The sequence below is a fragment of the Diceros bicornis genome, chromosome 2 (assembly GCF_020826845.1).
Source record: "Diceros bicornis minor isolate mBicDic1 chromosome 2, mDicBic1.mat.cur, whole genome shotgun sequence".
Taxonomy (NCBI): Eukaryota; Metazoa; Chordata; class Mammalia; order Perissodactyla; family Rhinocerotidae; genus Diceros; species Diceros bicornis.
Window position 1 is genome coordinate 23,240,886 of NC_080741.1, and position 21,606 is coordinate 23,262,491.

Below are 21,606 nucleotides of genomic sequence, written 5' to 3' on the forward strand. Positions count from 1 at the left end.
TTCCTGAAATACTCCTCTAACACTTCTGGACATGCTGTACATCTTCATCATGACGTTCAGTCTCTCTGTCCCATCTCCCCATCCTCCTAGTCTGCTTTTTCCTCAGAGTGATCCCTAGTAGCCCTCTTGCATGGAAGTCTTCTGGGATGCTTGCTAAAAATGTCCATGTGTGGGACCACCCGAGACCTTCTGAATCAGAATCCCAGGGGAGAGGCAGAGAATCTGCATTTCAGATCTGCACCTCCAGTGATTCTGTTGTACGCTGAGGTTTGAGATCTACCCTGCTGTCTCCACGTGACTTCTCTGTGAAGCCGGTCCCCATGATCTTCTTACAAGCTCCCCCAAATTCCTTGCCGTGTTACCATTCTAACACGCTCTCTCCAACAGTCAAGACCACGTGCTTTTAAAATTCTCTAGATTACTGTAACAGCCTCCTAACTGGTCTCCCAGCCTCCCCTTTTGCTTGTTCATCTGCAGTCACAGGTTCACACCAGCTCCTTGTCCACCCAGGGCTCCTCCCAGCACCGGTTAACGCCCCATCCTCACCCCCACAGTGGGGGTGGGAGCTCCGAATCTGTTCACCTTCCTCTAGCTCCTAACCCTACCACCCCTAACTGTAATTAAAGAACAAGGACTATTAAAACAAAAATAACTTGACTTCTTGGTGGAGGGCAGGGGGAGGTGGTGACAGTCTTAAAATTTTTACTTATCTAATTTTTACCAGCTCCTTTAAAACTCACTCTGCTCTTTAGACAGAATGGTATGACTTCCAGAGATACTGCTTTTAAGTTTCTTAATAAGATAAGGACCTTTTCATTGGGTTAATGTTTCTGTGCTGAAAATAATTTGGAAAATAGGAGAAAGTTACTTAACATCTAACCCAGACAAGTTCTTTATATTCACTGTTGACGAAAAGAACCGAAAAGACCTCCTGTGACATGTTAGAATAGATTTCCTAGTAATTTAGTAGCAAGGGAATAATGCAGTTTGCATCTTAGATATATAATTAGATTTCCTTGTTATATATGGACTGACCCAGTTCAAATGCATAATCTCCTCTCTCTCCCTCATATTCCCTTAGAACTGGGTCAGTGCCTGTCCCAGAGCCCTTACAGTGTTTCACCTCACAGCATAACTATTAGGTACTCAGAACCCTGTCATGAGCTCATATTAGGGGCTGGGACTCTTTTTAGAAATAATGCATGGTAGTTGGGAAACCTTGGGACATCAGGCTTGGACAAACCAATATTCAAGTCCTTCTTGACCATTTCTGTGGGAAAGTTCTGTAGCCTCCAATGTTCTTACATAATATAGGTAAACCGTCTAGCAGGTTGCCTGTGCTTGCCTTGGTTGTGTGCCCCCAGTCCTTACCCTGGGCTTTGCATGTCACAGGGGAGCAGTGAAAGGTACAGCCATGATGTACAGGCCAAGCAAGGTGAGAATCCTTTTATTTCCTTAAAAAACAAAATCAACATATGCTTCGAATCAGTGAATTAGCAGAATGTTTGCAAAGATCAGTCTGTAAGTTAATAATATAAAAGTCTTTTTGAAGAAACGGGTGTGTTATGCAGCAAACCAAATGATGAAATAAATAACAATGGGACTGATAGTCTTGGTCACTTTTTAAAATTTTGAGTTTTATATATATATATATATATATTGTGTGTGTGTGTGTGTGTGTGTGTGTGTGTGTGTGTGTGTGTGTATGAGAGAGGAAGATTAGCTCTGACCTAACATCTGTTGCCAATCCTCCTCTTTTTGCTGAGGAAAATTGGCCCTGGGCTAACATCTGTGCCCATCTTCCTCTACTTTGTATGTGGGACGCCTGCCATAGCAGGGCTTGATAAGTGGTGTGTAAGTCCATACCTTGGATCTGAACCTCTGAACCCCAGGCTCCCAAAGTAGAGTGCACTAACTTAACCACTACACCACCAAGCCAGCCCCTAAAATTTTGAGTTTTATATATACATATTTTTTTGGGGGGGTGAGGAAGATTTGCCCCTGAGCTAACATCCATTGCCAATCTTCTTCTTTTTGCTGAGGAAGATTAGCCCTGAGCTAATAGCCATGCCCATCTTCCTCTATTTTGTATGTGGGATGCCACCACAGCATGGCTTGATAAGTGGTGCGTAAGATCCTGGGATCCAAACCTGCGAACCCTGGGCGACACCAAAGCAGAGCGCACGAACATTTTAGCCACTATGCCACTGGGCCTGCCCCTTGAGTTTTATGTTTTTAACATAATTTTTCCAGTTTTCAACTTATCATCTTTTTTTTTTGGTGCTCCTTTTTTAAAGAACTTCATTAATAATACATTTTGCATTTCCCTGTGGACTTTTATTGGAATACAGATATTTTAAGAAGGGGAAGATAAAAGGGAATTGTCTAGTCTCACTTTTTGATAGACATGTCAAATAAGAGCTTTTCAGACAGCTGAGCTTGTCTCTGTGAATGCCCCCCTGCTTCGTCCTTACCACTGTCATTTTTCATCATCTTGGCGATTTTTCCTCAAGTCCTCAGTCCTCCTCAAGCAGCGTATCTTTTTACCGGCTCTGGTCTTGGGTTTTTCTGAACTTTCTGAAAGCTGCTTCCTCAGAACCTGGGATAGATGTTTGCCCAAGTTCAGCGTTCCCTTCTTCTGCTCTCCCATGCTGGTCTGGTCTGTAGGTTCCTACTTGTCAGTTGGAATGAAGCCCGGGGAAGCAGGTCCTGTCGTGGCCTCGTTGCCTAGTAAGATCATCACCTAGTGAGATGATGAAATGTTACCTAGCGAGGTGATCACCTAGTAAGCTGGTCAAATGTTCAGCAAGGCAAGATAAACACTCCACCTCTAGTGGAGTGAGGCTTCCAAGCTGATGATACCTGGGTGGTGAGAAATCCCCCGGTATTGTCGTATCCCACCCTTGTGCCAGTTTTGAAATTTGTAATTAAAAAGTGTCATAAAGAGCCCATATCTGGTCAGGCACTTATAGTGTGTAGTCCCACATTAATATCACTTCCATTTGCCTTCCCAGTTTCTTTTCCTCTGCACCTGGAAGACCATGTAGTTGTGTACCTTCTTGTTTACAGAGAGCTGCTCCCCCACGACTTCCCTGTGTCTCTTCTCTTTCCCATGTTCCAGTCATGAATTCCATCTGCCAAGCCTTGGTGATACTTATAAAACTAAAGTGCCTCCTGACTGCCAGAAACATAGACAGGATGAGTATTAAAGACGCATGTCCTGAAATCAGATCTTGCTGAAGTCCAGTATTAAATCCTAACAGAAAGGCCAGCACATCAGGGTTAACCATTAGGGCCTCACATGGCCCTCTTCTAGGAAGTCGGTCTGAGTCATCACAGCATGCTGCAGGGAGTCGCCCAGAGGTGACCAGGGAGAAAGTGGGTGGGTGGGTCTGGGCGCGGTGTGGGTGTGAGTGAGGGTGTGGTTTAACGCTCCAGCACATCCAGGGAAAGTCAGAACTAGATACAGGGGGTGCGGCCCACTGTCTGAGCCAGGTCACCAGCACTGGGTGGAGGGGTCAGTTAATCAAGTTGGGATGTCCTCAAGTACCGTCATTGACAAAAGTGAGGTTGGAGAAAAGGAAAGTGGTCAGTGTGGTAGTTTCCTAGACAATGTAATGAATTTTACTAATTACTATTCTTTCTTGAAACCAGTGAGGTTATTAAGCCTCATTAGCATGACAGGAATCAGGACAATAGTTCCTATTCAGTGAGGGAAAAAATACAGAAAGCAGAAAAAAGACTAAGTTGGCAGCTTGCTATATTTATCATATGTGTGTCAGCTTTTGCTTACTGTTTAAAGACATGATGGAGTAAAGTTGCTGTCAATCACTGTATAAAGAGTTGCTTTGAAATGATGTTGCATAGAAATGGAGTTGGAAATTGGAATGCCCAACTCTCTGGAATGCCCTACTGCTCTACAACAGTAGAAGTGTACAAAACAACACAGGAAACGTCTTGTAAAAATTACAGCTCTTCCACATTCTTTGTAATAGCAAAAGATTTGAAACAACCCAATGTCCCTAACATGCTGGTTCATCACACAGTGGAGTCTGTGTAGCTGTTAAAAGAGTCAGGAGGAGCTCTGTACACTGACACGGAGTGATCGTGTAGTTAGTGGGGGGAAAAACAAAAAGCGAGGCACAGAACAATGTACGTAGTATGCTACCTTTTGTGCAAGAAGGGGAGGATTATGGATATATGTACACATTTGCTTATATTTTCAAGGGGAAACAATGCAATAGAAAGATAAATCAAAAACTAATAAAAATGTATAGGGGAAGGGAGGGATTGGGACAGAGGAGACCAGGAAGGAAACAAGACTTAACTGCCTACACCTTGATATGTGGTTTGACTTTGGAATCATGTAAACTTTTGTCATAATCATAAAACAAATTATATCCAAAAATCACTGCCCTCACCACACACACAGAATGACAAAAAAGAGACAAATGAACCTCTTTGTACTTTGTTAGTGACATAACCACGTAGAGAAAAGAATTATTCTGAGTGACCTTAGGACATAATATTTTTACTGTACGTTCTCAATGAGATACTCTCTAAGGACAAAAATAAATGCAAGGAGAGTTTAAATTGGATTCAGCAGTCTTACTATTAATAGTTATGTTGATGTGGTTAGGAATTAAGATTTTCTACCTAAGAGATAAGAAACAAGCGTCAAGTTTTAAAAAATTATGTAAAAACCCTATACACTTAAATTTGAATTAGAAGTATTAATAAGCTCTTAGTCTTTCCTTTTTTAAAAAAAAATTCACGTCTGAGGTCTGTCCAATGAAAAGGCATAGAAAACTCAGTAACAATGAGCACTCGTAGCACCCCGATTTTTGCCTTTAAACATCACTTCCCACTAAAAGAATCTGGAGGTCCTTGGAGAAAGGCCTGGGTTCAGGTCTGAGATGGGAAATGTACTTGGTGAGTCTAGAAGATCTTGTGCCGGAAAGCCAGGGACAGATCAAATGCTAACTGGTCATTTCAAAAGGACGTAAGAACCTGTCTTAAGGGTTCTCATTGGCCAGAGACGGGATAATTGTCTGCCATGAATATGTAAGAAATCCATGAGTTATTATGACATTAAACCAATAGAAGGCCCATCATCTCACTCCTGCATTATTGCAGGGTTGCTGCCTGAGGAGCCTCTTAGAGACTATTTTGAAAGACAGTAGAGAATATTCATTTGATTATGTAAATTATAATAAAGAGTCATGATACAAATGCCAGTTAGAGTTCATGGTCTTTCTCCCCATCCTCTTGCCTTAACAATGGCCTGGAATCTGACCTCAGATTGACTCTTCCTGTGACAGGAAATACATTACTTTGCGTTCTTTTCATCCCTAATTGCCAGCATTGTGTCCTCAGCGGAGCTGAAATCTGCCTTCTGCGATTCCAAAGACCTGGGTTCTAGTCCCAGCTCTCTCTCCTGCTCCCTCCATCAGGCTTCAGTCTCTGAACCTTGCTGAGCCTCAGACCATGAGCATCTCTAAAATGAGAATGCAAATGATCCCTGTTCTCCCTTCAAAACCACAAGGAACGATCGCTGACCTCTAAGATGCCTTCCGCCTTGTTGATACCGTCAATTTTCCGTGTTTCCCCCCATTATTACATTCTTAAATAGGCACATTTATGAAATTCCGTTGGAGATTGGAATCGTTTTAGCTATACCTAGAAAAATAAATATTGCCGGTTCATTACCACAGATTGGATGGGGAAGTAAAATGCCTTGTCTTTCTGTTTCTTTCAGCCATGGAATTCCATGAACACTTGCACAGCATAGGCACCAAGGAAGGTTTGAAGGAACGAAAACTGCAAAAAGCGGTGGAGAGCTTCACTTGGAATATCACCATCTTAAAGGTATCTAGCCAAGTTGTTTCTGATGCTAGTGATTTTGCCATCTTTTTCAGCATGTTTCTTCCTGGATAACATTTCCTACAGTGTACCTCATCAGCACTTGAGGCTGTAGCGTGGTCACAGAAATCCAGGACAACTCTGTCTGCCCTCCCGAGAGTCTGCAAGCACGAGAGCTGGGCAGGAGGCTCGGAGGGAGAACAGGGGACTGTGATGGTTGGCACATTGTAGATTCTGGTGGGAAGGAAAAGGAGCTGGCGTTTCATCCTTGAAGGATATAAAGTTCATAAATGCCAGTTGCTACATGTGAAATAGAAAGTATTGATTACAGAGGAATGATGGGGAATTTAAAGATTTTAGTTACTCAGATTTCATTTAACACTTTAAAGTGTAATCACAGCCTTAATATTAATATGATCCCAGAATAAAATAGGAAAGAATTGTGTGGGGCATAATTAAAAGAAATAGGAATTGCCATTTGAAAGAAATTATTCTTCAAGGGAAAAAGTCATCCATATCTATCTGTTGATTTCTTTCTCTCTCTCTCTCCCTTCTTCCCTCCTTTCCTTCCATCTGTCTTTCTATCTATCTCAGCGTGACCCTTTAAAAAAAATTAACTTTTATTATAAAAGTGATATATTTTCAGTGTAGAAAATGTCAAAATAGCATAATCAAAGGCAACCCTAGTCCCACCATTCAGAGACGATCACCGGTGGCCTTTTGCTGTGCTTTGTCCCGTTTCTCCCTGTGACACAGAAACACTATTTCACCCCAGGTCTTGGACAGCGAAATGTAAAATCACTCTCTGGTATTCACCCTCCAGACTTGCTCCTCGGGTGAATTCAAAACTGTAAAGACGTTATCACAGCTGCCTCTTTTAATTTCTCTGTTCCTCTTCAAGTTAAAAGATCCATCCCTGAGCTGACAACAGTTTTCTGATTTGATTTAATAAAAAGTCGCTCTTCCAGAGCTAGCCGACTTGCATTTTCTCGCGTTAAATCCTACTCATTTTTATAATTAAAATCATTTTCTTCTTCAAACGCTCCCCTTCCTACACATGTATTTTTTTTAATCTCTAGATCTCCTGCTTAGTACTTAACTCTGATTGTTTGCAGTTCAGTAAACAGCAGATATAAAATTTACAATGAAAAAGAATTTGGCTTTACAACTTGCCGACTCACTTGCAACCAGAGGTGAAGGGTATGCTACAAATTTCCTGCAAACCTCAGGAAAAAATAGCACAATAGTTTTTTGTCCCTGTGATAGGAACAAATGCTCATTTGGCTTTTATTTTATTATAGGGAAAAATAGATTTAGACACCAAACTTTCATCTGTCAGCTATCCTTGCTACTCATTTGTGGTCTGGAAACCAGCAGCCTGGGCGTCACCTGGAAGCTTGTTTGAAATGCAGACTCCCAGGCCCCACCCCAGACCTGCTGAATCAGACTGTGCGTTTTCACAAGATCCCAGGGGATTCTTATGCACATTAAAGTTTGAGAAGCACTGGGCAAAAATCCACAGAAAATGAGAGCCTGGTGCACATATTAATGAAAACCAGCTGACATAAAGTGATGGACCAGATTTTAAAAATAAGTAATTGAATGAAATAGCTACACTGAGGAAACCTATTTTCTTTTGAATTACATCCAGGAGAGAGAATTAACACCTCAGACTTATGTCCAAATGGAAACAAATGTATAGGACAGGATAATTGATCTTTTTAAAATTTCTAGGATAACATTTGCTGTAGATTGTGTTGGAGTATGGAGAACCTAAGCAAGGAATGGGGAGGAATTGGGGAGATGTGTGTGTCGTTTCTGTATACTGGAAGGGCTTTTTTCATTTCTGTGTATTTCACAGGTTTAGACTTCCATTAGAAGAGTCCGTGCCCCCAGAGTCTGGGACATGAGTTTGGGTCTGAGTTAAGCTCCCAGCCTTTTCTGGAGGGGACAGGACCCTTGAGTTCTCTCACCTCTGGTTCTTTGCGGAGCTTGGAGAGGGGGCAGCCCTCCAGGGCTATGTGCAGTGTGCAGTAGGCAGCAGGTGCCCTGGTAGTGGGCACAGAGGCTTGGGGAAGGTTTTAGATGACACTGGGGGATGGAGAGAGGAGGTGGAGGACAGGAGGACGTGCTTGAGGGAGCCCTGGAGCCTGAGGCCAGGCATAGGAATTACCTGGGGTGCTTAAAATGCAGTCTCCTGAGCCCCACCCCGGACCTCCTGGAGCAGAATTGCCAGGGGTGGAACGCAAGAATCTGCTTGTTCAACAAGTTCCTCAGGGTATTCTGAGGCACCCTAAAAAAATCGAGTACCACTGCTCTAGAATCAAATCAAAAGTATCCTTCGTTGTGTTATCACCCCACTCAAGTGAACAATAAAGGACACAGTGACCAGTCATCCCGGGACGTAGGGCTTCCAGTGTGAGAACCGGGACAGTCCCAGGCAAACGGGGATGACAGGTCACCCCAAGAGGAGGCACCCTGCCATAAACTCCTTTCATCTAAGGATGTCCATCCCAGTTTTTATGAATCTTTCCTTGCATTGTTTAGTTTTTCAATTTTAAGAGTTGCTATAAAATACAGAAATGAACAAAGAGGAAATGTTGTCCGTGATCACCACACCCAGAATGATTCACTGTTAACATCTTGGCATATTTACTTCCAGTCGCTTTTTTTCGTTGAATAAAAATCATTCATTTGCTTTTGTAAATGCATCTTTTTTGTGTGTGTGTGAGGAAGATCAGCCCTGAGCTAACATCTGCCAATCCTCCTCTTTTTGCTGAGGAAGACTGGCCCTGGGCTAACACCCATGCCCGTCTTCCTCCACTTTATGTGGGACGCCGCCACAGCATGGCTTGACAAGTGGTGCGTCAGTGCGCGCCTGGGATCTGAACCGTCGAACCCTGGGCCTCAGCAGCGGAGCGCACGCACTTAACCGCTTGTGCCACCGGGCCGGCCCCTGTAAATGCATCTTCATGATAAAGAACTTTTTGTGATGTAGAAAAGATAAAAGTTTTAAAATGACCTCAGATCCTCCCTTTGAGAAATGACTTATTAACTGTAGGTGACCTTATTCCAGGAACCTTTTATATGCATATAGATGGATGGAGGGAGGGAGGGAGGGAGATATATTTTATTAATTCTGAGTCATACCTTTTTATCATATTTTGAAATTGGTATGTATCTTATAATTAGTGGCATCTTTGCCTCGTTTCCTAGTTAAATTGGCAGTGACCTTTCTGAGTAGTATATAAAATAGTGGTGCATCTCACAAGCACTAGTGTCTCAGAGTCTATGACGTAAGGTGTCAGTAGATAGAATCCTACTGTAGTTGTTCTTTTTAATTTTTTTAAAAAGTACTCAGTTTCACTTAATTTAACAGAATAAAGGAAACCATAAAGAAGCCATTTAGCAATTCATTTAAATTGCTGAACAATTTTTACTCTAAGTATTTATTTCCTATAAAATCCCTCTGAGGTTAAGAAAAAAGATAATGAGAAATGTTAATAGGAGTCATTTTGTTGTTTTTTAAAGCTACACATTTCAATTGTAAGCTTTGTTGGTTGAGCTTCTGCTATGAAAGATGAGAATGTTAGCACTTTCTAATATTTCTGTGTGGAGAGTTAGGCATATTGTTATTTTTCCCTTGTCCACGTTTAAATATTCCCATTTGGTCCCAAGATTGTAATTCCCCTGTTGCTCGGTATAAGCTCAATGTTTAAATTGGTTCACTGTGACCGCCAGTCCAAGAAGTCACCACACTTTTCTGTAGCCTAAGGGAATGGCAGAGAGAAGAGAGAAATCTCCGCTGGGGTCTTAGGCAGCCTTCCTTTGGAGATTTGGATCCAGCTTTCTCAGAGTTTGTAAATGTCCTGTTCTGGGGTTTCTGCTGCATCACTGGGGCGAGGATGTAATCCATTCCCACAGGCTTCTGATTTCTTCTTTAATTCAGAAGCCAGCCCTCAAGACTTCACTCCCATTAGAGAGTCAGCATCATTCTCCCTCTCTCTCTCTTTTGTTTTTTTTTTTTTTTTTGGTCAACTTTTTTGAGGTATAATTTACATAAAATAAAATTCACCAATTTTAACTGCACAATTCAATGAATTTTGACAAATGTATATAGTCGTGCAACCCCACCACAGTGATGATAGAGCATTTCCATCACCCCTGGAAGTTCCCTTGTGCCCCTTTGTAGTAAACTCCTCCACCTTGCCAACCACTGAGGTGATTTCTGTCTCTCTGGTTTCACCTGTTCCAGAATGTCATATAAATGGACTTACATGTATGATATGTGGTCTTTGCGCCTGACTCCTTTCATTTACCATAATGCGTTTGAGATTCCTCCAGTTGATGTGTGTTTCAGTGATCCATTCCTTTTTATTAATGGATGGTATTCTATTTCATGGATGTACCACACTTTGTTTACACATTCACCAGTTGATGGACATTTGGATTGTTTCCAGTTTTTAGCTGTTACGAATAAAGCTGCAGTGAACATTCACATACCAGTCTTTGTGTGGACATATGTCTTTATTTTTCTTGGGTAAATACCTATGAGTGGAATTGCTGGGTCATATGGTAAGTGTATGTCAGACTTTATAAAAAATCGCCACACTGCTTTACAAACTTTTATTTGCATTCCCCTCAGCAGTGTTCTGTGAGTTCCAGTTACTCCACATCCTCGTCAACATTTGCTATTGTCAGTTTAGCCAGTTTAGTAAGTGTATAGAGGTTATGTGTCTTTTTGTTTTGGAGAGGGTTTTTTAGCTTTTAAAAAAATCAGCATGGTCTTTGGTGTAGTTTTCTTTATGTTTCTTCTGCTTAGGGTTTGTTAAGATTCTTGGATATTTGGGTTGATGGTTTTCATCAAACTTGGAAAATTTTCAGCCGTTGTTATCTTTATGTATTTTTTTTCTGTCTTACTCTTTCTCTCCTCCCCTTCTGCAACTCCAATTATGCATATATAATGCTGGATATTATTCCACAAGTCACAGATACACTATTCCTTTGTTTTTAGGTCTTTTTTCTGTGTTTTTAAAAAAATTTTTGATAGTTTCCATTGCTCTGTCTTCAAGCAGTATTGCTGTATCTTCCACAGCATCTGATCTGCCATTAACCCTACACAGTGTATTTTTTATTTCAAATTTCTCACTTCTCTCCTCTTTGTGCTTGTCATATCCTCTTCCCTCTTGAGCACACATAATACGTTTACAATAGCTGTTTCAGAGCTCCCTGCCCCGCTACTCTGCCCCTCACGTTCTAGCCGCCTTGGCCTCCCTGAGCTCCAGACTCTTGTCTCCTCAGCTCAGTGGGGCCGCTGGGCTTGTTTGGGTTCTGTCTTCCTGTACTGCAGCCTGGAATCTCTCCAAGCAGTGACCTGCGTATTTGCATCCTTCTTTCAGGAATCTGTCTTGCACTATCTGAAAATCATTATTTTATGTATTGTGTCTAGTTTTCTAGTTGTGTGTCAGCCTCATTTCTCACTTACCTGTGTCACCTCTCTCCTCCCACCCTCTGTCCCATCACCTCTCTGCTCCATCAAACAGAGGTAAAAAGAGAAGACCACTCACTCAGTCTGCACCTCTCCAGTTTGGTTGGCTGTTAGCATTTTCAGGATTTGTGTGAATTGCTAGTATGAATTCGGTGAGTTTTAGAAATTTGTTAAATTGTTATACCCTTTTTTTTTCTGTTTGGTTGCTGCTTGTGGTTTTTTGGTTTTGTTTTTGCCAATTTTACTCTTTCTGCTCATTTCGTCAGGCGTGTGGGAAGGAAATTCTGTAATGCGTTTTCAACCCACCAGCTTAATCAAGAAGTTCCTCTCCCTTTATTTTCCATTTGCTAAAGTATTCACTATACTGGTGATAATTTTCGCTGTTCTATTTATTACCATTCCTAAAATGGTGGAATTTCACAGCAGCAGAGTTCTGTTTTAGTGGGTCTGTTCTGGTTATAAGGAGCAGAAGCTCACTCAGGGTGGCTCACAGAGGAGGGGGAGAGATGCGGGCTTACACAGGGAGCGTGAGGGGCACAGGGATCTTGGGGAACTCTGAGACTAGGAGCTACAGTCCAGCCTCGGGGGTTGGGAGGTGGTCAGGAAGCCCGGTGCCTGAGGCGCTCTCCTCTCTGTGGGCCCGTGGTCGTTGACTCCATTCTTCGCCCTCTACCAGCAGCTTCTTCTGCCCACTTGTAATTTCTGCTGCTTTTCAACCTGGTCTTGCCTTGGTCTGGCCCTGACTGTACCTGAGAAGGTTTTATCTCCAGTGCTCAATCTATTCGTATTTCCTGCTTCACATTCCGAAGAGGGGAAATCTGATTGGCTCAGCCTTTCCTTTGAGCTCCAGACCAGCGATCCTAAAGTTATAAGCCTTCTCTTGTATTAAGTCCCCTAGGATTGCGTTCTCTCCCTGCTTCAGTCCACTGTGTGCAGGAAGGTACTGTCACACAGCACAAAATATGGCCACCTTAAGTGGCTATTTCAGCTATCTCGTGCTGTATCACAAACCCCGCCAAAACTAGTGGCTTAAAATGATGACTTCTTGTTTTTTATGATTCTGTGGGCTAGCTGGGCTCAGCTGGATGGTTTTTCTGCTCCGTGTGGTGTTAGCTGGGATCACTCATGAGGCTTTATTTGGCTGGGAGCTGGAACATCCAAGAAGGCCTCACTCACGCGACTGGCATCTCATCTGAGCCGGCTGCAATGGCTGGGTCTCTGTCTTCTCTCCTCTCTCTCTTTCCACGTGGTACATCATCATTCAGTAATCCAGTCCAAGCTTCTTTATATGACAGCTTGATCCCAAGAGAGCAAAAGCAGAAGCTTCTAGGCTTCTTGAGGCCTAGGCCTAGAATTGGCACAGCATCACTTTCTCCACATTTAATTGATCAACGCACATCAAGGCCAGTCCAGATTCCAGGGAAGGGGAATTGGACTCCGCCTCTTGATGGGTGCAGTAGCGTGCCTGGACAGGGGTGGAGGGAATCGTTGGTGGCCGTCTTTGCAGATAGTCCACCACAGTGGCAGAGTGTGAGTGAAGGGTAAGCGGAGACCTTGTGAGGCTTGGCCTCACGAGACGGTAAAGTCATCAAATCTGACTTCCTGCTGCTTCTGCTCCTTTGCCAGCCTGCTCCATTGTCATGCAGTTGTAGTCATGTTCCGTCATACAACATGTATAGTTTGACCTTTCTGTAACTTCGCTTCTACCCACTGGTTACAGTAGCGCCCTCAAAGCAGCACAGAATCGTTCTGTTCCCTCTTGTCAACAGCCCTTCATAGACTTGGGCACTATCATATCCTCTCTTGGACCTCCCTGATTCGGGTCGGGCTTGCTCAGCCCCTTCCGCAGATTCTAGGATGAGATGGCTTCTGGTCCCCTCCCCTTCTGGTCCCTCTGTCTTCTGAAGGCTCTAGTTTGTCAGGGTCTTCATGAGATGGGGTGGCCAGAATTATCCCATACCTCAGAGGCAGAGTGAGACTCGTCGGTCTGATTTTGCTGGTGGTCTGAAAATTATCTTTCTGTTAATATAGACCAAAATTATGTTGGATTTTATGGCACCTGCATCATATCATGGACTTAAATGAAGCTTATTACAACCCAAGGTGTTTTCCGGGTGAATTGCTGCCAAGCCAGCTCTCTGCGTCTGTGCCACTCCACCCTCAGAAATAAGACTAAAAACTAAACCCTGAAAGTAATTAGAGATTTGTTCTCTTTAGGAACATAAGACTTCTGCCAAAAATAAGTCATTAAACCAGACAATTTTTGCACCTGGTACGACGTTAATCTTGATTTTCTTTGTTGTTACCTGAGGTGCAGTGCTTATCTTGAAGACCTGAAGACTAACGTTTGTTTCCTTCCAACAATTACTATAAGTCTGTGTGTAACTCCTTTTCTTTGTTGATGCTAATATCCTTTAGTTATTTTATTTATTATATGTGCTGTATTATGTTGCCTGTTTTCCTGAAAAGCTATAATTGACTGAAAGCCCTTTCTCTATTTAGTGTGTAAAACTCCTCAGAATGGCTCAGAAAAGCAAACTGCGATAGTGTTTGTCATTAGGCAGGCTGTACCTTCTGATCCATTTAAAACACAGTAGAATTTCAGATGTTTGGATCCCACCAGCGTGGAATTTGTGATTACTCAGCTGACGTTTAATTATGCAAAAGGTGTGCTTAAAAAATTAATAGTATGCAGGAAGTGCTTATGCATGTACTGTTTTTATTAGTGTTTCAGGAGCTTTCCCACACATTGTCCTGGCCCTGCTCATCCCTCAGCATCCCCTCGCTCCACTTCCTCTCTCTGTGCAGTGGGGCCACACTCTCCCCGCCTCAGGCCCTGCTCCCTCTCCCTCTCTTGAGCTGCTACCATCTGTCCTTAGGTCTGGCTCACTTCCACTGTCTAGGGATGCTGATGGCTGCTCCTGAAACCCTCACCCCACCTCTGGCGAGGCCCCTCTCCCACTGCAAGGAGCCAGCACTCACCCCAAGGGTGAAATTTAGCCCTTCTCACGGCCAGGTCTGTAACGGAAGAAGAAGTAGTCGCAGTTGGAATTTAGAAATCTTTGTAGTATAGAAACTACCAACTAAACCGTGGTGAGGCCCCAGAGGCGTCATCTGTTGGCGCATGGAGTCATGTGTGGAAGGCAGCGTCCTCCACAGCCCCTTGGCCTGCTGAAATCCTTTCCCAACCTTCTGTCAAGGCCCGACTCAGACACCACCTCCTCCATGGTGTTGGAGCCCCCCCACTCTCCATCTTTGTTGAGTGAAGCATAAAATTATTTCTGAGGAGAAAGGCATTCATTCTGAATTTAAATTAAATTGAATCTTATACTTAAAATTTTAAATTATTAACTTTTGTACAAACCTTTGAGTATAACCATTGTTAAATTGGGGAATAACCGTAAATTGATGAAATATCCAAAATAAAGTGAAAAGGTGGAGGGATCAAGACTCGAGGACAGGGGCCGGCCCCATGGCTTAGCGGTTGAGTGTACGTGCTCCGATACTGGCGGCCCGGGTTCGGATCTCAGGGTTGCACCGACTCACCGCTTCTCCGGCCATGCTGAGGCCGCGTCCCACATACAGCAACTAGAAGAATGTGCAACCATGACATACAACTATGTACTGGGGCTTTGGGGAGAAAAAGGGGAAAAAAGGAGGAGGATTGGCAATAGATGTTAGCTCAGGGCTGATCTTCCTCACACACAAAAAACAAAAAAAACAAAAAACAAAACAAAAAAGAAGACTCGAAGACAGTTCTCAGATCAGTCCACTGTCGTTGTGTAATGAAGACACTGCATGGTACAACTCTAATGTCTCTCTGGGTTACGAGAGAAATCAAGGGTTAGGAGCTTGTTCCCAGTGCTGTTCTTTACATGCTCACAGAACCCCGCGCCCACCTTGTCAGAACCCTGAACCTTTGCGGGGGAAGGCAGTCTTCCTGCTGCGGTGAGACAAATTTATTTGCAACCCACATTCGATTCCCTTCAAACCTGTGAATGCACATCAGGTGAAGCCAAAAACAGAAAAAATAAGGAAGCATTTAAAACGAATCTAACATCCTATAGAAAAGCACGTGCCACATTCCCTGTCGCTCTGGCCTTAGGTGACTGATGATCAGAGGCTCTTTTTTCAAGTGTGAGGTTTATTGAGACGTCGGTGGAGAGACGGCCTGACCAAGCTGAGGCCTTCTGTAACTGACGAACATGCTGCTGTCGAGGCAGCCACGAGTCCACTCGAGGGGGCACTGTCAGTGTAACGGGTGGTGATTTAGAATCAGTAGCTAAGAGTCCCACAGCCCATTCATTCTTTGTTCATTCATGCTTCATTCAACAAATACGAACTGGAAATCTGTATTCCCATTCCTGTGTTTAATCACGGGAAGAGTGAACTGTCTGCGCAGTTGGCAGTATGATGGGTACATTAAAAATGTGGTGGACATTCCACTTTGCCGGCTTTAAAGTGTTTCATGTGATGTGTGGGGCTCAATTCTCTATAGTTTGGGCCCTGTGGTTTAGTTTATCCAAGAAGGAAACAAAACACACACACACAGAGAAAGCTGTGTATGTTCAAGTGTAATTCGCTGTGCAGACTCTGCCTTGGGGGAGGCCCTGGGTCTCTCTAGACTCAGTTTCCTCATCTATAAAATGGGAATAGTAAGTACACCTCTCTTACAGACTTGAGAGACTCTCAAGAGGTAATCTTTGTAAAGGGCTTAATGCAGCACCTGGCACACAGTAGTCACTCAATAAATGGCAACTACTGTTCCCAGAAGGCTTTGCTGGTATGCATTCCCACATATCTAATTTTTTTTTTTTTTGTGAGGAAGATCAGCCCTGAGCTAACATCCATGCTAATCCTCCTCTTTTTGCTGAGGAAGACTGTCTCTGAGCTAACATCTATTGCCAATCCTCCTCCTTTTTTTTCCCCAAAGCCCCAGTAGATAGTTGTACGTCATAGTTGCACATCCTTCTAGTTGCCATATGTGGGACGCAGCCTCAGCATGGCCGGACAAGCGGTGCGTCGGTGCGCGCCCGGGATCTGAACCCGGGCCGCCAGTAGTGGAGCGTGCGCACTTAACCGCTAAGCCACGGGGCCGGCCCCCATATCTAATTTTTGACATTTCGTAGGCTTTGTGGTTTCAAATTTAGGACTATAATTACATTCGCAGCCTTTCTGTGTGAGTTTGAATTGTGGTTGTAAGAAATATAACGTATTAAATAGTTTCCATAGCACTCTTGAAGGAGGTTTGTGCATTTGGCCTGTGATTCTGAATACTTATGAAATACTGGATTGAAATGTATTTAGTTTCTTTATGAGTCTTGCATCACCCAAAACAGTGACTAACCACAAAATATTTACTAAAAGGTAACATGTTTATGACCACATACTATTAATATGCCAGATAAATAACCAGTAAAGAAACTGTGACTTCCTGTCGACCTGGCTTTTGTTTCCCCAGTCATGAGATTCTGTTAGGGTTTTACAGGTTCAATTCTCTGGTTTTCATTGCAGAAAGCACTCAGGTGAGAGATAGCAGAGGGACCCTAGACCCGGTGCCATCATCTCAGAGTGACGCTGAGGGTACCTGACGCCTCTTGGAGACTTGCAGGTGACAGGAAAGATAAGGACGCATGCATGTGGGTTGGTGTTAGGCTCACTCAGGGCAACAGTCTATCTCCCTCCTGGGCCTTGGTGCTCTCCAGGCGTCTGCCTCCCTTTCTGTATCCCAGAGTCAGCCTCATCTCCTGGCAAAGGAGAAGGTATCAGAGAAGGTACCTAAAATCTGCTGGGTTCCTCTCTGTGTTCCCAAGCAGATAAGGAAGCTAGGAAGGAGGCAGCCTAGTCCGCAGCCCCAGGTGAACCTTCTCGGCCTGTGGCCTCAGAACAACCCAAAAGTCACTGTGGGCCCCAGATATGCTGATGTCAAACCAGACACTGATAACTGACATTCCTGTTTGCATTAAAACAAAAAGTATTTGACTGCTTTTGTGCCTTCTTCAGAGTCCCAAAATGGTGCGCATGTCCTCCTCTTTCTCCTCCTTCCCTCTGCATGTAATTTGGAAGAAAAGTGTCTGCTGGCCCCCAGGGAATGGGAGGTGGCCATCTTGGCTCTCTCTGGCTCTCAGCCAAGCAACCATCGCACGGGTTGGTGGCAGAGGTCGAGGGAGTCTTTGTGGCCACACTGGGTCACTAACCTCAGAAGTAAAGCAACTCTGTTTTTCTCTAACAGATAGTTTGACAGAAAAGCTTTGAAAAAATTAACTGAAGTATAGAATTCCTACTGTTTTAGCTCTAGGTCTAAATAGAAGCCATGAATTGTGATTGCTAATTTTGGTTTCAAAAACTATGTAGTACTAACAGATGTGCCTTGAAATGTTTTTAATATATTAAAAACTAGGGCATCTTTTGTGGTCAGACAGAAAGTTTGGTGATTAGCCAAGAGTTGAGTATGGCTTGGGCGCCGGCTCTGACGTTTGGCACCTACCGTCATTCCTGTCCCAGCTGCTCCAGCCTCTGATCCAATCCCAGGTGAGCTCCAGGCAGAGCCAGAGGAGCACATCCTGCCAGACTCTCAGCAAGAGCCGCTGGGATCCAGCCCTGCCCGTAGCTACATCTTTTAAAGATTATTTTCTGAGTCTAAGTAAGAACCTAAAATATTTTGACCTAAGGTTGTTATAAATCTTTCAAGATAAAAACCAAATAGAGTAAGTTATGAAATTCAGAACGAATGTGTGAAACCAAATAGAGTTTGAGTTTCTCAACTGAAAACATTGCAAAGCCAGTTTCGTGGGAGTCTTCAAAACCAGACACCCTGTGTCAGTGGGCGGCAGCATTTTAAATAGCCTTTGCTCTTTTGAAGTCTTTTGAAGCAATGAGATGTGAACACTGCTACAACAAACACCATCACCTCTTTCAGAATTGTTCTTTATTCACACTAAATGCCAGAACTCCAGGACATGTCAGTCGTACAGAGAACAAAATTAAAGTGATGTGGACAAAGTTTGCAGCTCCCCAAGCCCAGGTTTATCACCTAGAGGGGTTCTTTGTGTCTCACCTGGATGATGCCTGAAGGCCTGGTATGTTCAATATGCCATACATTCATTGTCTGAATTTGGGAAACATAGATTCAACCAGATAAAGAACTCTGTTATCTGTCATCTCAATAGATGTAGAAAAAGCACTTGACAAAATCCAGCAACCATTCATGATGAAAACTCTCAGAAAACTTGGAATAGAGAAGAACTTCTTCAACTTGATAAAGAACATTTACAAAAAACCTACAGCTAACATCATACTTGTGGTGAGAAACTCAAAGCTTTCCTGCTAAGATCTGGAAAAAGGCAAGGATGTCTCCTGCCACCACTGCTTTTCAAATTGTTCTGGAAGTCCTAGCTAATGCAATAAGACAAGAAAAGAAAAGAAAAGGTATACAGATTGGGAAGCAAGAAATAAAATTGTCTTTGTTCACAGATGACATGATCATCTATGTAGAAATTCCAAAAGAATCAGCAAACAACTCCCAGAACTAATAAGCAATTATAGCCAAGTGGCAGGATACAAGGTTAATGTATAAAAGTCAATCACTTTCCTATATACCAGCAATGAACAAGTGGAATTTGAAATTAAAAACACAATACCATTTACTTTAGCACCTCCAAAAATTAAATACTTAGATATAAATCCAATGAAATATGTAGAAGATCTATATGAGGAAAACTATGAAACTCGGATGAAAGATACCAAAGAACAACTAAATAAATGGAGATATATTTCATGTTCATGGTAGGAAAACTCAGTATTTTCAAAATGTCATTTCTTTCAACTTGATATATAGATTTGATGAAATCCCAGTCAAAATCCCAGCAAGTTATAGATATTGACAAACCAATTCTAAAGTTTATATGGAGATGCAAAAACACTATCGAAGGAGAAGAAGAAAGTCGGAGGACTGACACTACCCGTCTTCAAGATTTACTGTGAAGCTATAGTAATCAAAACAGTGTGGTGCTGCTGAAGGAATAGACAAATAGATCAATGGAACAGAATAGAGAGCCCACCAATAGATCCACAGGTCAACTGATCTTTGACAAAGGAGCAAAGGCAATACAATGGAGCAAAGAAGGTTTTTTCAACAAATGGAGCTGGAACAACTGGACATCTACGTGCAAAAACATTAATGTAGACACAGATCTTCCACCCTTCATAAAAATTAACTCAAAAGAGATCGTACACCTAAATGTAAAATGCAAAACTATAAAACTCCTAGAAGATAACATAGGAGAAAACCTAGATGACCTTGGGGTATGGTAATGACTTTATGGATACAACACCAAAGGCATGATTCATGAAAGAAAGAATTCATAAGTTGGACTTCAATAAAATTAAGAACTTGTGCTCTGCAAAGGACAAGTCAAGAGAATAACAAGGCAAGCCACAGACTGGGAGAAAATATTTGTAAAAGGAGCATCTGATAATGGGCTGTTATCTAAAATATACAGAGGACTCTTAAAACTCAACAATAAGAAAATGAACAACTTGATTAAAAATGGGCAAAAGACCTGAGCAGACATTTCACCAAAGGAGCTATGCAGATGGTAGGCATATGATAAGATGTTCAATATCATATGTCATTAGAGAATTGCAAATTAAAACAACGAGATACCAGTACACACCTATTAGAATGGCCAAAATCTGGAACACTGACAACATGAAATGCTGGTGAGAATGTGGAGTATTCTCATTCATTCATTCATTCCTGGTGGGAGTGCAAAATGTTAGTCTCTGTGGAAGACAGTTTAGCAGTTTCTTACAAAACTAAACATACTCTTAAACCATATGATATACCAATCATGCTCCTACCAAATGAACTGAAATGAATCTACCAAATGAATCAAAAACATATGTCCGCACAAAAACCTGCACATGGATGTTTATAGAAGCTTTATGCATAACTGCCAAATTGGAAGTAACCAAGATGTCCTTCAGTAGGTGAATGGATAAACTGTGGTACATCCAGACAATGCATATTATTCAGTGCTAAAAAGAAATGAGCTGTCAAGCCGTAAAAGACATGGAGGAACCTTAAATGCTAAGTGAAAGAAGCCAATCTGAAAAGGCTACATACTGTATAATTCCAGTGATATGACATTCTGGAAAAGCAAAACCATGGAGTCAGTAAAAAGATCAGTAGTTGTCAGGGATTAGAGGGAAGGAAGGGATGGCATGGTGGAGCACAGAGGATTTTTAGGGCAGTGTAACTATTCTGTGTGGTACTATAATGGTGGATACGTGTCGCTATACATTTTTCCAAACCCGTAGAATGTACAACACCAGGAGTGAACTCTAATTTAAACTATGGGCTTTGGATGATAATGATGTGTCAGTGTAGGTTCGTCAACTGTAACAAATGTGCCACCGTGGGGCAGGAGGGTAGGAGGTAGTGCATGTGTGGGGACAGGGGATATATGGGAACTGTCTGTATTCTTTGCTTAATTTTGCTGTGAACCTAAAATGGTTCTAAAAAATAAAGTTTATTAATTAAAAAAATACTATTTGGAATTTAATAGCTCAAATGGAATATCTAGTTACAATCTATTAACCATGAATGTATGTAGTAATTCTATGTGCAAGGGCAAATAAACTCTTTAACAAGAAATTATATTCCTGGCACAATATGCTGTATTTATATACAAAACCTCACAACTTGTAACATTTCAATATATGAGTTCAGTGACTAGTAAGAATGAATAAAAATGAAGCTCCTTCAGTTAAACTAAGCAATGGACCATCTATTTATAGTTAGTAATTAAAGGTCTTTGTAAAGCAGGAAAATCATGAACGGTGAGTGGTAAACAGCAAACCATTCTGTGGATTCAGGTCTCTTGGTGGCTTAAAATTGCATTGCGATTTGGTCTCACCAGCAACTGAGCTTTGATTATAGTCCGGTTGCCTGCCAAGCTAAGTCCTTCCCTGTTACCCTCTGCAGCTGGCCCCAAGCTTTTGTTGTGCAAGAGTACTTTAAAGGGGACGCACATGGGGAGGCAGTTAAAAAAAAAAAAAAAAACAAGAATGTAAGTATGGCAAGGAAAAAACCAAACCGTAGAGGAATCATAAAGAGAATAATAGAATAAATTGAGAGCCTGAGGAAAGGATAAAAAATAATGAGCAAGGAGAATAAGAAAGAAGGAAAGGTAGAAGTAGACGGTAGAAGTGTGAGTAGAAGGCAGATTAATATCGGAAAGAAAAATAGAACA

General features: G+C 42.3%; 1 protein-coding gene across 3 annotated transcripts in view; it reads left to right on the plus strand.

Annotated features, from left to right (window-relative positions):
• Nucleotides 1-21,606, plus strand: part of PLCL2 (phospholipase C like 2) — a 257,610-nt gene that overhangs the window by 233,416 nt on the left and 2,588 nt on the right. For all 3 annotated transcript variants that reach the window (XM_058553648.1, XM_058553666.1, XM_058553657.1), the window contains one exon: nucleotides 5,759-5,868. In XM_058553648.1, the coding sequence (XP_058409631.1) occupies nucleotides 5,759-5,868 (110 nt within the window). The remainder of the gene's footprint in view (nucleotides 1-5,758; nucleotides 5,869-21,606) is intronic.